At 43.3% G+C, this 17,497-nt stretch overlaps 1 protein-coding gene across 2 annotated transcripts in view; it reads left to right on the top strand.

The window, feature by feature from the left end:
• Positions 1-17,497, top strand: part of EPS8L1 (EPS8 signaling adaptor L1) — a 76,981-nt gene that overhangs the window by 35,090 nt on the left and 24,394 nt on the right. The window contains exons 1-2 of one of the 2 annotated variants that reach the window (XM_069742399.1): positions 5,896-5,997; positions 15,347-15,405. In XM_069742399.1, coding sequence (XP_069598500.1) covers positions 15,376-15,405 — 30 coding nt within the window. In that variant the 5' untranslated portion in view covers positions 5,896-5,997; positions 15,347-15,375. Of the gene's footprint in view, positions 1-5,895; positions 5,998-15,346; positions 15,406-17,497 lie in introns of those variants that run through there. The other variant, XM_069742398.1, reaches the window with a different exon arrangement.

Here is a 17,497-nt window from a genome sequence, read left to right as displayed (position 1 = left end):
CCTAAGGCCCTCAGGTAGAATTGACTCTAGGGGCCCACACTACAGCTAAATGCAAATATCAGTCATTGTCCCCAAAAGAGCAGTGCGTAGACCTATGAAATACAGGTGGCTCCTGCACATCTACTGTGTGCATACTATAACTGTGCTGCACAGTCATGGTGGATTATATTAAAGAGGTTCTCCTGTTAAAACTAGTTATCACCTATCCTAACTAATTTATCGGTTTGGGTCTGACTTTTGAGACCCGCACTGATAAGCAGAACAGGGAACCGACAAGATTATTTTATCCCCTTTACAAATCGGAATGGCAGATCAGACGTCCGACCGTCGCTCCATTTATCAAACATGGGGCAGCCAGAAAAAGTGAATCTCGGCACTCGACAGCCAATTAGGGAATGAATGGGGCAGTGGTTGAACGTGATGCTCCATTCTAAGTGTGTAGTCAGATGGTCATATAAATTGGACTGAGATTGGAACGCAATGCTTGGACAGGCCAAGGCTTTCCAGACCCAAGCGTGACTGCGGCATGGAAATGTATGAAGCTGTCACGCTCGGGGGAGTCAAGCATTGCGTTCCGATCCCTGTGCAAAGTATTTGGCTGTCTGACTGCACCTTTACAGGGATAACAGTTCCCCATTCTGTCAATTGGTGCAGGTCCCAGCAGTCGGACCACCACCAATCAGTTAGATGTCACTAGTGATGAGCGAATATACTCGTTGCTCAGGTTTCCCCGAGCACACTCGGGTGGTCTCCGAGTATTTGTTTGTGTTCGGAGATTTAGTTTTCCTTGTCCCAGCTAGATGATTTGCGACTACTAGCCTGCTTGATTGATTACATGTGGGGATTCCATAGCAACCAGGCAACCCCCACATGTACTCAGGCTGGCTAGTAGCTGTAAATCAAGCAGCTGAATCAACAAAAACAAAATCTCCGAACACTAACAAATACTCGGAGATCACTGGAGCGTGATCGGGAAAAACCTGAGCAACGAGTATACTCGCTCATCACTAGTTGTCACCTATCCTGTAGACATTTATATCTTGTTTTCAACAGAGAGAACCCCTTTAAGTGCATCTCTGTGACCATGTAATAGGATGTCAAAGTATCGGGAAGGGGTTAAACTTTATTTAAAGAGAACCTGAAGGCTTCCCCGTGTCCCACAAACCGGTCCCATGTCTTTATCCCACTCTTTACACTGCTTCCAACCAGCCACTTTTTTTCAGTTTTATGCTTAACTAATTCTCCATAAAATAATTTATATAATTTAGTCAGGGACATGAAAATCAGTAGGTGACTATTCAAGGGGGCTTTTTCTTCACCCTGATCGCCCCATTAATCATGTTTATTCATCGGCGCACTGCACATGCCCACTGAGGCAGCGGTGATGTAGGACACAGCCAGCCATGACTGCCGGTACTGCAAATCTCGTGGCTGGCGGTGTTCTACATCCTCGCTGCCTCACTAGGTATGTGCAGTGCGCTGATGAAGCCGGGGGAAAATCAGGGAGGCGGTGAAGATACATGGAAAACAAATTGGTTAGAAGGACCTCTGAACTGCTCAACTACACCAAGGGTGCTCCTAGCAAAACCTTAAAAATCACATATTACCTTTATTTGGTAGAACATAAAGATGGAAGCCCTCATTGTATCAGCCTCAGATATGTGACCATTGGAATGGCTGTGGTTTGGCGCTATAAGGAGGCATTAAGTCACTATACAAGGACGGTAACTTCCTCTCCGGGTAGGATGTGGAATGTGCTTTGTCTTTGTGCAAACACTGGAGAATAAATATCTTGTGTCTCCGGATTTCTTCTGCTTGGAAAGTGTTACACTAACAAAATAAGACGTTCTCTAAATAATGGTGTCCTGCCAAGTCCTCAATAAATATGGCTACACCGAACCCTACAAATGTGGCGGTACATAGTAACGGAGGAAGGCGCGGGTCCTAAGACTGTGCAGAGCTGAGAATAGTCAAGCTCATCATTTGGTCGGGGTCACCACGGTTATACACATGAACGGCCGCGGATTAATCTTTGTAAGAGTTCTCCATCTAATATTTACAGACGTGTTGCGGAAAGTGCAGCAGATTATGTCCCTTTATGTAAATCATTACTTAGCACTAACCATTAAATTATAAAAATCTCCTGTGAGTAGAAGTCCTTGAGTTGTCCTCAAGTCTTTCCAATAGTTTCCGATTCTAGAATGAGAAAAAGGAGCGATAACCACCTTAGAGAGTCCACCATAGTTTCTAACCTCTTGGTTGGTAAAATAGAAACACTTATGTCTTGCACATAGAATCATTGCATGAATGCCAGAAATAAAAAGAATACCCAATTTTGGGCAGCACGTATCTAGACCCCCCCCAAAACTTTGCAGACTAAATATGCCGGAATTTTTTTCCGAAAATTTTGGAGAGTCCCAACCGTTTGCAGAGTGTTGGAAACTTTGCTCAGTCGCCAACTTTTTCAGTCCCTAAAGACCATGAAAATGTTAATATATGGCAAAAAAAAAGCATATTGCCGCTTTGGCTGATATTTCTGGGTGGTGTTCTATAGGGCGTAGAAGTAGGATAGATCCCAACTTTAATCGCATGGTTATAACTGGAAATTTTAAACTTGTAATAATTCGGTCAGTATACATACGCTGCCGAGAACCATGGCAGCCTGAGTCCTGTTTACACAGAACAATGTGCTGCCGAGAATGATTGATTGATTTTTTGCGCTGTGCAAAAGATCATTTCACTTGAAAATACAGCATTTTGCCCTTCCATCAGGTGATTGTCAGCCTGTTTACACTGCACTATAATCATGAGATGAGCATTTTGAAGAACGTTCGTTTACGATTATCTTTCAGCTTTTGTTATATGATCTTGCCACTGTAAAGAGAGCACTATGGGCAATTTAGTTATAGTCAACTAATTTGCCACGTGAAATTGATAATTGGCTTGAATTACACTAGACACACCCCGGCCTGGTTACCGCCGGCACTGTTGAAGGGTAAACCTATAAAGTAAACAGGTAGGAAAGCTTTGCAGCAATGTGAAGTGGGCAGAGTTGCATTCGCACATTCATGTTTGCAATGTAATCTGTATGACAGCACCGAGACCACCATAACACTGAGCCATAATACCGGCCATTTGCATGAAAACCAGCTCTATGCAAAAAGCACAGAAAGAATGAGACATTAGAACACGAATACGCAAGGAAGAACATATAATTTCCAAATAAAAAAACAAAAAACAAAACTTTAATGACCATAAGAATAGGGAAGAATGAATGCCAAATTTATGATGCTCCTGTCCTGAAAATGCGCTTCATCCTGCAACTGGAGGAAAAACAATTTGTGGACCACGTGGAAGTTAAAAAAAAAATACATTGCACCAGTAATATTACATTTATCTGACTTTTTTATTTTATTTTAACCGTGTTGGGTACATAAAGAGATCTATCCATGGAATACTGGAGATCACCCCGATAATAGGATTCTGACCCTCATATATCTCATAGTGGTGGCGACTCCTGTTATTTCCCATGTGTTCTGCTGCAGACCTGCCGAGAATTGCGGCATACTGACGAGCTGATCCCTTTAGCCCTCTTCTTTCTGTGCTGCTCACGTTTCTTTATATTGATTTTTAAATGACCGATCTGGCTGTCAGCCATGGATATATTGCTGACTGTTCTTGCTTAGATATCGGATATGTTTGCAAATGTAATTGAAATCTATCGCTCTGAATTGTTTGGCTATCTTTTATATATGCTGATGCCCGTGTGACCTGAATAAAGTTATGTCCGAGATCATCCTGATTATTTCTGGGCACAGTATCTATATTGCACCCTTACTTGGTGGTATAAAAACTCTAGTATTAGACATAAAAGGACACTTTTCCATCACATCCATTCACCTTCACACATATTCTGTGCTGATCCCCCTAATTATAGCACAGGATATGCTCATTTATGATGTTTGCTGGCGTTGCTTCATGACGCAGGGTGGAGTGTTATTCACTGGCAGACCACGGAACAACTCTAGTGTAAAACGGGTACGATGTCCCTGCCAACCATGTGGATGCTTCTGGTGCGGGACCAGTTTAGGCCAAGGTTTTGGTTCTCTTTTTAAGAGCATACTATAAGCGGAGGATGGCTTTGCAATTTACTTTGACTCCATATTTTCTAAGACGGTTGTTCTTTGTTGGCCTAACAGTTAGGCAAAAAGATCCTGTGAGTTTCCCCGGCCAGTAATCGGGGGTCCTTGCAAAAGTCATAAAATGTGACGTGCGTCGAGGGTGACTTGTAAATACCAAAGGCGCCCAGGATGGCGGCATTCAAATGGAAAGTTCACAGGACCCTGATATGCTTACCATGACGTTCCACCACTGAAGCTACACCAGGATTCCGAGAATATTTTTACTGATCTCTAATTGGCATCAGCCAAGTAAGAAGAACTCCGTAGCAAATTATAAATGGTGCTTTCTTCTGGTGCAGACTGACGCCACCACAGAATTTAGACTCGTGGGTCCATAAACGTTCATTTTTCAGACTGACACTAAAAAAAGCATCCGTTGGGTGGTCATACCTGGGGGGGGTTCCCATTTGTTTTTGTGTTCTGTAAAAGCACAACAGACCTCACTATTGTATACAGAGGCATCCAGTAGAAGAAACTGTGAGATATGCACGGGGGTCTATATGTGATAGATGACGCTCAGTGGTGGCTTCTTTTGTGACACAGGTACCAGTGATGTCAGTGGAGAAACGATGGCCATCTCAGGGGGTGCAACCTACACAGTGACCATAGAGATAGGAGTCTGCCATTCCCACCTGGCAACTCCAACAAATAGGCAGTTATGCTCAAAGTGCTGAAATGGTGGAGACCCCAGATTTATAGCCCTCGCATCAATTCGAAGAATCGTGGATGTTGCCTGCACTGAGTGACGTGGGAAGGACGTGGCCACTGCACCTTCTCATTACCTCCCCTGTCCCTCTATTGCTCACATGTACCCGATGCAGGCTCTCCAGGGAATGATTTATGGGCAGTCTCCTGGGAAGCCTCCTTCTCCAACCATATCTTCTAGTGATTGACAACTAGCCACCTCGTTACTCAATTGATCAGCACCCAAAATAAGCAAAGATCTTTCCAAACCCCAAGAAGGCCATTCCTATCACTATACTCCTAAATATCTGATTCCAGAAGCCCACCTTGTCTTGGTGCCCTCATGTCTACGTATACCGGGTACAGTGTACATTGTCTGTACATGATTTTAGATTGGTGTTACTTTTATTTTCAGAGTTTGTTTTTCATTTGGCGTAAACGGAGCACTTTAATAAGTGACGTCTTTTGTAAGCCAAACCTTTTAATAAAAGGGGACAGAGAGGAACATTACATGTGTGGGCAAAAATGGTGACATTACTACAATAAGGAGATCTAAAGTGAGGCATTACAACTCTGTGGTGGCACAACGAGAGGGCAACAATGGAGGCAAAATACTTGTGTATGGAGCAGAAATGGGACTTGAGTCGAAAGACTAGGGTCCATGCATCCAAACAACCAGCTGGTGGATGGGTAAAATATTTGCCTTGGGGTCCATAGTGACACCCCTCAGGCATCGGAGCTGTGTGACTACCTTGCTACGATCAGTAGGCCATGTTGTATCTATTGCTGCAGTTTGGGGTATAGTGCCTTCATGGGTTTTCCAGACCTGTAATGAAGTAGGGGCGGTGAGGTCTGACCCTATAGTCCCCCACATTGCAGTCTAATATATTGGGGGTTCACATTTCCTTTTTAGACTACTAAACACCTTTTTGCAAACCTCCTACAAGAAGCGCACTTACTCTCGGCTTGAGTAATCGTGCCAAATCCTGGGCCTCATCTGTCACAAGACAAACTGGTTCTGCCAGACAACAGCCAGGTCGTGCTTGTACAGCCGCCTGACAAGACGCAGAAACCAGGAGGAAAGAGAAGTCAGTCTTGTATGGGAATCAGCCGTACACTCAACCTGCCCCAGGTAAATACCCCAATGATTAATATTTTTAGTGCATCATATACAGTATAGATGGTCATATATTTGGCAATAACTGTTAGGGCATGGGTGTGCAGAGTATGCTATATACAGCTTGTTTTCATCTCCGCTCGTACTTGCAGTCCCCACCCTGTACATATAACATAGGATGTTATCTTACACTTACTGGAGGAGCGAGTGTGTCCTATACAGGTAGGCAGGGGGGAAACTACGATGGGTGCAGGAGTAGCCTGGTGGGTAGAGGGGACCAATATGAGATGACCACTACTATTACAGACCTGTGATAGTTGGGGACCCTGTTGGAGATTTTGCATTGGGGTTCATGACCTTCAGGTTATGACCACTGCAGATAGGAAATAAAGAGGTGATGCAGAAGTGGTGTTTCTATGCAGCTACCTGAGGATTGAACCCTAGCAGAACCCTCCAATTTTCTGTCACAAAACTATGACCCTGTTCAGTGCTATATTCTGATTGATACTTGCATTGGTCCCCGACAGCAGATCTGAGTATTTATAGGTGCACTTGGGTGAACAATGCATACCCCAGGTGTACTGGATCTGATACGCTACAGTATATGTACTCATCACACGCCTACCTGCAATATACTTTATGGCAAATCATACAGAGTTGCACTTATTTACTTATTTTAATCTCGCCTTATCTGGGTTGTCGCCTTATCTGGAATCTCAATTTGTCCCTCAAGCCGCAATAATTTTGTGGTGATCGTAGAATTTCAACCATTTGTCAGTCACGGCTACAGTCTCATAACTTTATCCCAAAATGGACACTTTAAGCGTACCATGATTTTACAGGTGACCAAATATCACTAGTATTATACTTTTAATTTTAAAGGTACCCCATTTTTAAGATTTCAGATGTATCTGCATGCCATCAGTGCCTTGTGTGAAGGGGACTGGCTAACTACACCTTGAACAGATCTAAATGTAATTTTTTTGGGAGGTGGACAACCCCTTTAAGTACCCTTAATATGTATGCATAGCATGAGTGTGTATATACATAACAATAGAAACCACCATGTCACTTGGTGTCGTATCCCTGCTGCACTCAGAGTATGTTACTTGCACACTTGAAAGTGAAGGATTGTAGGTGTTGGCAGCGTATGAAATAGAAACTCAAACAAACCTCCGAGTAACCTGTGGACACGCCGCACACCGTACCCCTGACAGGCGTTGTCACAGGGCTGCTGCCTTTCCAGTTGTTTTGCACAGAACGGATCCTATATACTGTATGTCTGTGCAGCAAAGGCGGCTAGTAGTGATGAGCGAATATTCTCGTTGCTCGAGATTTCCCGAGCACGCCTGGGTGACCTCCTAGCAGGGGTGGATTAAGGGTAGCCAGGGCCCCGGGCTGTTCAGACACTGTGCCCCCCCCAGTCATGTGATGGGGGTCATGTGATGGGGGTCATGTGATGGGGGTCATGTGATGGGGGTCATGATATACCTGAACCAGATTATTCCAGAAAAATGGCCGGGCCCTACTCTACTGTAACCTATTAAATATTTGTTAAAATATGCAATACAATTTAGGTATATTTTGACCAATATCACATACAAGGAACAAATACCACCGAACCATGTCAAGACCACATATTACCACCACTTGGTGACCAAATAGCACATACAAGGGACAAATACCGCAACACCATTTCCAGACCACATATTACCACCACATAGTGACTGAATACTACAATACTGATCAGTAATAAAAAAACAAAACAAAACACAATACTATCACCATAAGTGCCAGTATTCACAGGAGATCTGTACTTAGTATGCAGTGTCTGTGTAGAGGTAATACAGCGATCACTGGTGGTATTCTACACAGGAGCTCTGTATATAATGTATAGGTAATACAGTGATCACTGGTGACATTGTACACAGGACCTCTGTATATAGTATACAGTGTATAGTGTCAGTGTATAGGTAACACTGACTCACAAGTGACGTCTCTAGGTGAAGTCCTTCGTCTTCCATCCAGCACAGACCGCCATCATTTCTTCCAGCCAGGACTCATTTCTGCAGGAAATAAGTTATCTCGAGCTCCGCTTGCAGAACACATTACTTAATTTTTCACAACTTCTACATTACACCACATGAAGAAAAATAGGCTATATAGTGTCACTCTACACAGTAACAGGACCGCCCCCCCATTTAAAACCGTATACTCAAAAAATAAAATAAATACATGACTGCAGTAATAATATCCCTTAATTAGCCCCTATGGTAATAATATTCCCCATCCTGGCCCCGTTTATCTCATTCCTGGCTCAAGCCATATGTTCTCCCATCCTGCCCTCATGAGTATCCATTCTACCCCACATGATCTCCCCATCCTGCTCTATCTGTCTCCATCGTATCCATCCAGCCCCATGATCCAATCCTGCCCCATGTCTTTCATTCTGCTCCGTGTCTCCAATCATGCCCCGTGTTGTGAATTCTGTTGTCGAGCTCCCTCCTGTGGTCGTGAATGGTACTTCGGCGAGTTCTGTCTATGGGCTCCCTCTGGTGGCTATGAGTGAAGCTGCTGCTTCTGAGGTTCCTTACACAGGTGAAGTGGTTTATCCTTTGGTTGGCTGCTCTATTTAACTTCCCTCAGATCGTTACTACATGCCAGCTGTCAATGTTTTTGCATTGGTTCAGTTCGCTCCTGGATCTCTCTGGTGACCTGCCTTCTTCTACAGAAGCTAAGTTCCTGATTGTCATTATTTGTTCACTGTTTTCTTGTCCAGCTGGTTATCATGATTTTGTCTTGCTAGCTGGAAGCTCTGGGATGCAGAGTGGCCCCTCCGCACCGTGAGTCGGTGCGGAGGTCCTTTTTGCACACTCTGCGTGGTCTTTTGTAGGTTTTTGTGCTGATCGCAAAGTTACCTTTCCTATCCTCTGTCTATTTAGTAAGTCTGGCCTCCCTTTGCTGAAACCTGTTTCATTTCTGCGTTTGTGACTTTCATCTTTTCTCACAGTCAATATATGTGGGGGGGCTTCCTTTACCTTTGGGGAATTTCTCTGAGGCAAGGTAGGCTTTATTTTCTATCTCTAGGGCTAGCTGGCTCTGAGGCTGTGACGAGGCGCTTAGGTCTGGTCAGGAGCGCTCCACGGCTATTTTTAGTGTGTGTGATAGGATTAGGGCTTGCAGTCAGCAGAGCTCCCACATCCCAGAGCTCGTCCTGTATGAGGTTTAACGATCAGGTCATTCCGGGTGCTCCTAACCACCAGGTCATAACAGCCCCGTATCTACATTCTGACCATGCCTCCAGTCCTGCCCCCAGTGTGTCCTGCATATTACCCCAAGTGTGTCCAGCATATTACCCCCAGTGTGTCCAGCATATTACCCCCAGTGTGTCCAGCATATTACCCCCAGTGTGTCCAGCATATTACCCCCAGTGTGTCCAGCATATTACCCCCAGTGTGTCCAGCATATTACCCCCAGTGTGTCCAGCAATCTGCCCCAGTATGTCCAGCATATTGCCCCAGTGTCCAGCAATCTGCCCCAGTGTGTCCAGCATTGCCCCAGACAGTGTGTTCAACAATCTGCCCCAGTATGTCAGCATATTGCCCCAGAGTGTCCAGCATTGCCCCCAGACAGTGTGCCCAGCATATTACCCCCAGTCAGACAGTGTCACTGACTGTCCAGCATTCTGGCCCGCCCGGATTGCCATCAGGTTATCAAAAAAAAAGAAAAACAAACAGAGTTCTCCTCACCTGACCAGCGCTCTAGGCGGTGAGCTCCCTACAGCAGCGCGCACTCGCCAGCGACTGACAATGACGTCAGACGCCGGCGACGTGTGCGTTGCGCCTGTGGCCAACTTCAGCTGCCAGCCTCCAATTGGCTGGCGGCTGTTAACTATTGACCTGCGGGCGCACGCCCGCACGTCAATAGGAAACTGCCGCAGCGCCGGTAGGGGCCCGGTGAGCAGGTGAGATGGGGCCCGATGCGGGCCCCCTCTCTCTGCCCACTGGGCCCATAAATGATACACCAGTCAGGGCAGTAATGCCCTGATGGCGGCGGGCAATCTGTGCGGTAGCCAAGGGCCCCCCACACCACTGGGCCCTGGGCTACCGCCCAGATTGACCCTCTTATAATCCGCCCCTGCTCCGAACACTAACAAATACTCGGAGGTTACCAGAGCGTGCTCGGGAAAACCCGAGAAACGAGTATACTCGCTCATCACTAGCTGCTAGACATCACACTGGCACAAAACATATCGAAAAAATGTGAAAAATATTTTTCACATTAAAATGGAATCTGCTAATTGCAGAATCCAAACTACGTATTTTTCCATAGAAATAATGAACGATCACAGTATTGCTGGAGGTCCAACTTCTCGCTGTTTCTCATTTTTCATTTTCGTATAGTCTTCATTTTTGTCGTGGCAAAACTAGAAGCTGAAACCAAGATGCATTGGAATTTTTGGAGTTTTGGGTCAGTTTGGCTTCTCATGAAAGCTATTTACTATTTTTGTAAAAGTTGCGAGAAATCGACCACTTCGGCAAAGGGAACCAGACTGGTCTTCATGCATGCGTTCTTACTGTCTTCTTCTGAGACCTCTCGCCCACTGTGTATTTAGGTGTGTTCCTGAAGGAATGAGCTCCTGTTTACAGAACGCCCTCAGAGCTCCCATCTTGCATTCCTTTCCCTAATTACATTGTTAGAAAACTCTCCTATTGTTCCAGTATTGACTTCTGGGCTGGTGGGAGGGAAATCCTGGGATGCAAGAAGCCTGTGGTGTATTATGCTGAGTGTAGGGAGTGCAAAGTCCAACTAACTCGCCTGCCCATGGAGATATGGGGTGATGTTTTCTATTAAAGGGAACCTATCACTAAATTCAACGGGTGGCATGAATCGGAGCCAGGCTGCAAGATTGCAGGCTGGGATATTTTTCTGTGAAACACACCGGCATATATGTGTAAGAGGCTGGACAAGGGCAGTAATCATGGCCAAACACTCTGGTGTATCTGTGTCCTGGCCCCCCATTACATGAAAACATTGTCCATCACTTTGTGTTCCTGTGGCTCCATTCTCTGCACCGTCAGGGTCGCATCTGTTTCGCTGTGGGTTCCCATCAGTCAGTGTAATAAAGATTGAGACACAGTCCTTTTCAACTTTCAAATCAACAACTTTGTTCGCTTTTACACAGCACATCCAGACTCTTCACAGCAATTACAGCAGGATCCGCATTACACATTTCCTCTTCTCTCCCTGCACCTTCCTTCCTTTCACATAACGCATACCAGGGTCGGACCGTGCCGCACGGGTTCTTAGTGTCCTCCCAATTCAGCTCTGCCTTGGTTAGGCCTTCCTTGGTCTGCTTTGCCCCAGACAAGAGTTTCCACCTCCGAAGCTAGTTGCCACCTGACGAGTGACCTGCCCTTCAGTATTGTGCTCTGTGAAGTCCCAGTGCTGTCCTGCTCCCAGGTCACTGCTTCTGAGTTCTGCCTCAGCCACCGTTTCGCCCAGGTACTGAGGACATCTGCCCAAGCTTTAAGTTGCCACATTCTAGGGCTACCTGTGTCTGTGTATTGTCTTCTTTCCTTCTTTCTTCTGTGCTGGCCTCCGCTTTTCTGGCCTGATGCTGTGGATGGCGGAGCTCTCTCCTCATAGTCAAACAATGTTGCATGGTAGCTGCTAATGTCCTGGGCACTTAAGCCAGTGTGGACTGTCAGGGGGCTGGGGCCCTTTTGAACTGTATAAGGAAATGTTCCCTCTCTAGCTGCAGCTTACCCCTTCTACATTAACTAGTAATATGTACACTGATCCACAACCATGCTAACCTAGGTGTACCAAAATGCCCCCATCTAGTGACAAAACTACTGTACTACGCTTTCCCTATTTAACAGGCACACCAAATAACAATATATACATTTAGCAGAACAAGACATGGTAATGCACTTGATTGTGTAGCAGTACCATTGTATAAGAGGTGGTACACTTAAATCGTATAGCAATACCATCATATGTAAACCTATACGCAAACACTGATGACATACAGCACCGGGACAAGAAGCAAAGACAATAACACACTTTACCATACCCCCTACAAATGCTTCGAAGGTCCTGCCATGGTTCATAGCACTTACTGATTGACATGTACATAGGGAGAGACCTGTCAATCATCTCTAGCAGCACAGGAAGAGATTATTCCAGTACCATATCAGCTCAGCTCTTCCCAGCGCTGTTAGAGGTGATTACCCTGTTGATTACCTTCATCAGCACTAGGAGAATGTGGCCGGTTGCGGTGCCAGATTAATCAGGTCCATCCCTAATGTCCCTAGCTGGGTATTTAAAACATATTATTGCTAGCAAAACTAGTCCGGTACCGCCTTAGGCCGGCTCTTCCCAGTGCTGCTAAAGACATGATTAACCTGTAAATTGCCTGGGAGAAGGTTGCATAGGATGGCGCTGGATTAGTCAGTCCCTCCCTAATATTTCCAGCTGGATATTTAAAAGTATATCACTTCTAAATGCTTAGATAATGTAAACTTAGTCCAGTACTGCCCTAGGCCGGCTCTTCCCAGTGCTGCTACATGTGATTTGGCTGTCAATCATCTGCCAAAGATTTGTTAGTCAAGCTTTTATCTTAAACATATTGTTTGAGTTTTTTGGTAAAGGTGTTTTTTTTTTTTTTTCTTCCAAAACTTATTGCATTAAGAAAAAAAAATGTTAATCGTAACAGACTCACACTTCCTGTTTTGCAGACTCCATCACAGTTGCAATCATTTCTGGGGAAGTTTATGTCCATTCCTCCAGGGAACACTCTCAGCCCACCCTGGAAATTATCAATAGGGTTTAAAAAAAAAAAATACAAAAGTATACAGTATTATCACACAGGATTACACCAAAATGTAATGTCTAAATATAGATAACACATGATCCACTATTCACAATAAGGGATAGTGACAGCTCACCTCCTCCCCCTCCCTGCGTAATGACCTCTGCACAGATCTTTGAACATGCCCGCAACACTGTCTCATAGAAGTCATTGAACGTATCCAAACTATTGTTATCTATGGTCCATGTTGCTGCTGCAAACCATATTTCTGAATTGCTTCAGACAGGAGCTCAGGAGGGATGACCGCTCTGGTTGTGATGTACGAAAGAATTAAAAAAAAAAAAAAAAAACGACTATAAAAAAGAGAACAGTGTGTTGGATGGCTGCTTTAGTTTGCTGCTGTGATCCTGTTTTAGCTCTGACTGCCAATATCTAATGCTTGTTGAATGGTTCGCGAGTCTGCAAGAAGTGATGAGGAAGAAGAAAATAGTCATGGACCTTTCTCCGGCTACAATGCCTTTGTCTGTTTCAGGCAGTGTTTGCTTTTCTTTAACTTTTTTTCCAGACTCTTGTTTATAAGCAAATCTTTCTATTGTGTTTCACCTTTGCTGACTTCATATCATTCAAGAAATGCAAACTGACCTGTTCCGAAAAAGATATAAAGGGAACCTGTCACATTGCACATGTAGTCTAACCTGCCTGCCGAATATTATAGAGGAGAAGAAGCTGAGCAGAATCATATATAGGTGTGTGGGGAAAGATTCAGTATAAGGCTATGTGCACGCGACGCCTTTTTCAGGTGGTAACCGCCTGACAAACCTATGGGGAAACACGCAAAGGAAAAAACACATGCATTTCTATGTAAAAAAGTGACTTGCTGCACTCATGTTAATGCTTTTCAGTGACTTCTGTTTTCTAAAAATGCTTAAGAGGTAAAAAAAAAAAAGACCAGATGTTTCGCCGTTTAAAAGACATCTTAGGTTGTGCACATAGTATTTTTGCTGAGTTTTTGGAGCAGAAACTAATGCAGAAAGGCTATGTGCACACGGTGCATGATGCTGGCGCAAACAGCAAGTATTCCCATGCAAAGATGCTTCAGGAAACCGGCGGCGGTTGTTTTCCCAAAGCGGTTTCGCCATTATTCTTGCATTGCCATCACTCGTACTTTGAAATGCAGATAGCTTCCCGGCAAAAAACACTTGAAGAATCCGCATATCAACTATTCTTTTAAATGCTTAATTGTTTCCAAACCCTGAAGCAATGAGAAGAACTGACCTAAGGTGGATCCTGTGCACAGCAATGTTGGTTTGACATTGCTGTGCATTGTTATTTTTTTAAAAAACCATTTCAACTGAAAAATACGCCGTGTGCACAAACCTAAACTTAGTTTTGGATAGTTTTGCTCCCAAAAACTTTTTAAAAACTTTTGTGCACATACCCTTATTTGTATTATATTTATTAAAATCCCTGCTAATTCTGAGTTAAGCAGTCAATAGGGCGGTCCTAATCAATCACGGATTATCACCGCCCCTTGATTACTAAACTAGAGCGAGCAGGATTTCTATGAAAAGAAAACCAGTTTTAACAAATATTTGCAAAGAAAACAATCTCCATCTGTTCAGTTTCGTCTGCTCTATAATGTCTACACAACATTTCCAAGATGACCGATTCCCTTTTAAGAGAGTATGACTTAATTTGGCAGTGTCAGAACAGATCGGTGTTGATTTTAAAGGGCTTTTCTTTCATCCCACCCCATCTTAGATTGTTTTTCTCCAGCATCTAATCTACTCCGAGCTCCTGCCTTTATTTTTTGTAGAGGAAAAGTTATGTAACTGCTGCTGGAACTTGTTGAAATCACTGGGGATAAGTTAGTTGCGGCTCTTTAAAGCCTAAAAAGTCCAATGATGATATATCAGGGGTGCATGACTTCTTTAAAGGTGTATGCATAGTTTTCTTTTATTTATTTTTTTATAGCGAATCTGCTAAAAATAAAAGCTAAAAAAATACTTGACGTTTCCTCTTCAATTCTATTGTAAATTACTTTGCTGTTCACATGTTCAGATTTTTTTTTTCCTGCTTGAAAAAACCTGCTGTGAAAAAAAAAAAAAAAGTTCATGTCACTTGTTGAAACTGCTCCAAATTAGACAGTTGCCAATGAAAAGCTGCAAAATAACTAAACAGGAAAAAAAACTTTCAAACCCTTTTTAAAATCAAGTCAGGAAACTCATCCGGAAATTAAAAACTCTGCCAAAAATTCCCCCCAAAAAAGGAGTTTCCTCTAGAAACTCAAAAATCCCTGTGTCTGCAAATAGCCTAAACGCTGCATATTTATAGCTAATTATGGTTTAATCCATCCCCCGCAACCATATGACGGCATCACTAGACACAATAGACATATTTCCCATTCCTTTTAAATCTACTTCGTGCTTTTGGCATAAAAATTGTAGAAGTATATTTTTTCCCCAAAGAATGCACTGTGTGAAACCACATTTAGTCTTTCATTTCTATAATTATTTTTAATGTATTTTTTTTTCTTTTTGTCTACAGAACAAAGGAAGAAATACTCAAATGTCATCATGGCAGATGTGTCACAATACCAAGTGAATGTAAGTGTGCGAGTGAATCGCCGAGGAAGTATGTGCACAATGACAGTTCCCCTTATGCCGCACCATTGTGGTGTCACCAGAGTCATAAGCCTCGGGATGAGATGTCACAATAAAATGACTCTGTTATTAAAGAGTCTGTCGGCTGAATGTCGCTTCTGACACGATTGACAAGTATTTGACGTGAAACCAGTTATTAGCTGTAAGCCTAATATTCAGGTTTATTAAAAGTTTTAAAAAAATTCCCCTCTATTGGTCATAAAACATAACAAAAAACTCATGTGCCCCAATTGTTACATGCCCAACCTTCCATGTGACTTTATCATACTGATGTCTTCACAAGTGGTACCAAGCCCAGGTAATGGCAAAGCGTAGGCGAGGAAGGGGGTCATCTCCGACACCATAGCCAAAATTTTACCTTGGAGCTGCATATGTAGAGTGCAACAGGTGAGAAGAGTTTGGTTTTGGCTGGTGTGTTCTGCATAGGCAGTAACCAAAACGACTGAGAGCTTTATCATATCAGTTGCTGCCTATGCAGAGCGCAGCAGCTGATGATAAACAAATTTTTATGGATGCCTGCATAAGGTTAGAATAAAATGAAAAAGCCTGTACTGAATCAAGTACAGTTCACATGGATCAATACCATCCTTTTTCATTATGAAGGGCTGCATTTACATTTTTACCTTTTTTTTTTTTTTTTTTTTTTTTTTAATAACCCTAAGGTTAAGGATTTTAGTTTAGGGCTTGGGTTAGTATTAGACTAAAGTTAGTCTTAGGGCAAGGGATTGGGTTAGAGCAAGGGTTAGGGTTAAACTTGGGGCGAGATATAAGGTTACGGTACTAAACTTATTACATAAAAGGTATAACTTTATTTTTAAAGTTTTAGCAAAAAGCTGAAGAAGGCAGAAGTATATTCCACGATACAACTCATGGCTTAGGGATAAGGGGATTAACACTGGACTGATGAAAGGAAGGAACTGGAGTGCTAATGGTTAAGAGGCACAACTTGCCGTGCCCTGAGTGCTGGGTTCTCCTGTGCCTGGGTGTGACTGCTACCTTTATACACCCTATATAGCACTGCCCTAACATAGGGACCAGTTTTTCAGTCCATTTCTTTTTTTTTTTTTTTTTTCTGAAAAGAGGATACATATATATATACACATACATATATATATACACATGCATACATATAGATAATATATACATAATATGTATGTGTGTGTGTATATATATTACAGACCAAAAGTTTGGACACACCTTCTCATTTAAAGATTTTTCTGTATTTTCATGACTATGAAAATTGTACATTCACACTAAAGGCATCAAAACTATGAATTAACACAACTGGAATTATATACTTAACAAAAATGTGTGAAACAACTTAAATTGTCTTACATTCTAGGTTCTTCAAAGTAGCCACCTTTTGTGTTGATGACTGCTTTGCACATTCTTGGCATTCTCTTGATGAGCTTCAAGAGGTAGTTTTCACTTCACAGGTGTGCCCTGTCAGGTTTAATAAGTGGGATTTCTTGCCTTATAAATGGGTTTGGGACCATCAGTTCTGTTGTGCAGAAATCTGGTGGATACACAGCTTATAGTCCTACTGAATAGACTGTTAGAATTTGTATTTTGGCAAGAAAAAAGCAGCTAAGTAAAGAAAAACGGGTGGCCATCATTACTTTAAGAAATGAAGGTCAGTCAGTCTGAAAAATTGGGAAAACTTTGAAAGTGTCCCCAAGTGCAGTGGCAAAAACCATCAAGTGCTACAAAGAAACTGACTCACATGAGGACCGCCCCAGGAAAGGAAGACCAAGAGTCACCTCTGCTTCTGAGGATAAGTTTATCCGAGTCACCAGCCTCAGAAATCGCAGGTTAACAGCAGCTCCAATTAGAGACCAGGTCAATGCCACACAGAGTTCTAGCAGCAGACACATCTCTACAACAACTGATAAAAGGAGACTTTGTGCAGCAGGCCTTCATGGTAAAATAGCTGCTAGGAAACCACTGCTAAGGACAGGCAGCAAGCAGAAGAGACTTGTTTGGCTAAAGAACACAAGGAATGGACATTAGACCAGTGGAAATCTGTGCTTTGGTC

This window comes from Ranitomeya imitator, chromosome 10, assembly GCF_032444005.1.
Source record: "Ranitomeya imitator isolate aRanImi1 chromosome 10, aRanImi1.pri, whole genome shotgun sequence".
NCBI classification, from domain to species: Eukaryota; Metazoa; Chordata; class Amphibia; order Anura; family Dendrobatidae; genus Ranitomeya; species Ranitomeya imitator.
Note: the sequence above shows the minus strand (reverse complement) of the source record. Positions and strands in the feature narration are given on the sequence as shown.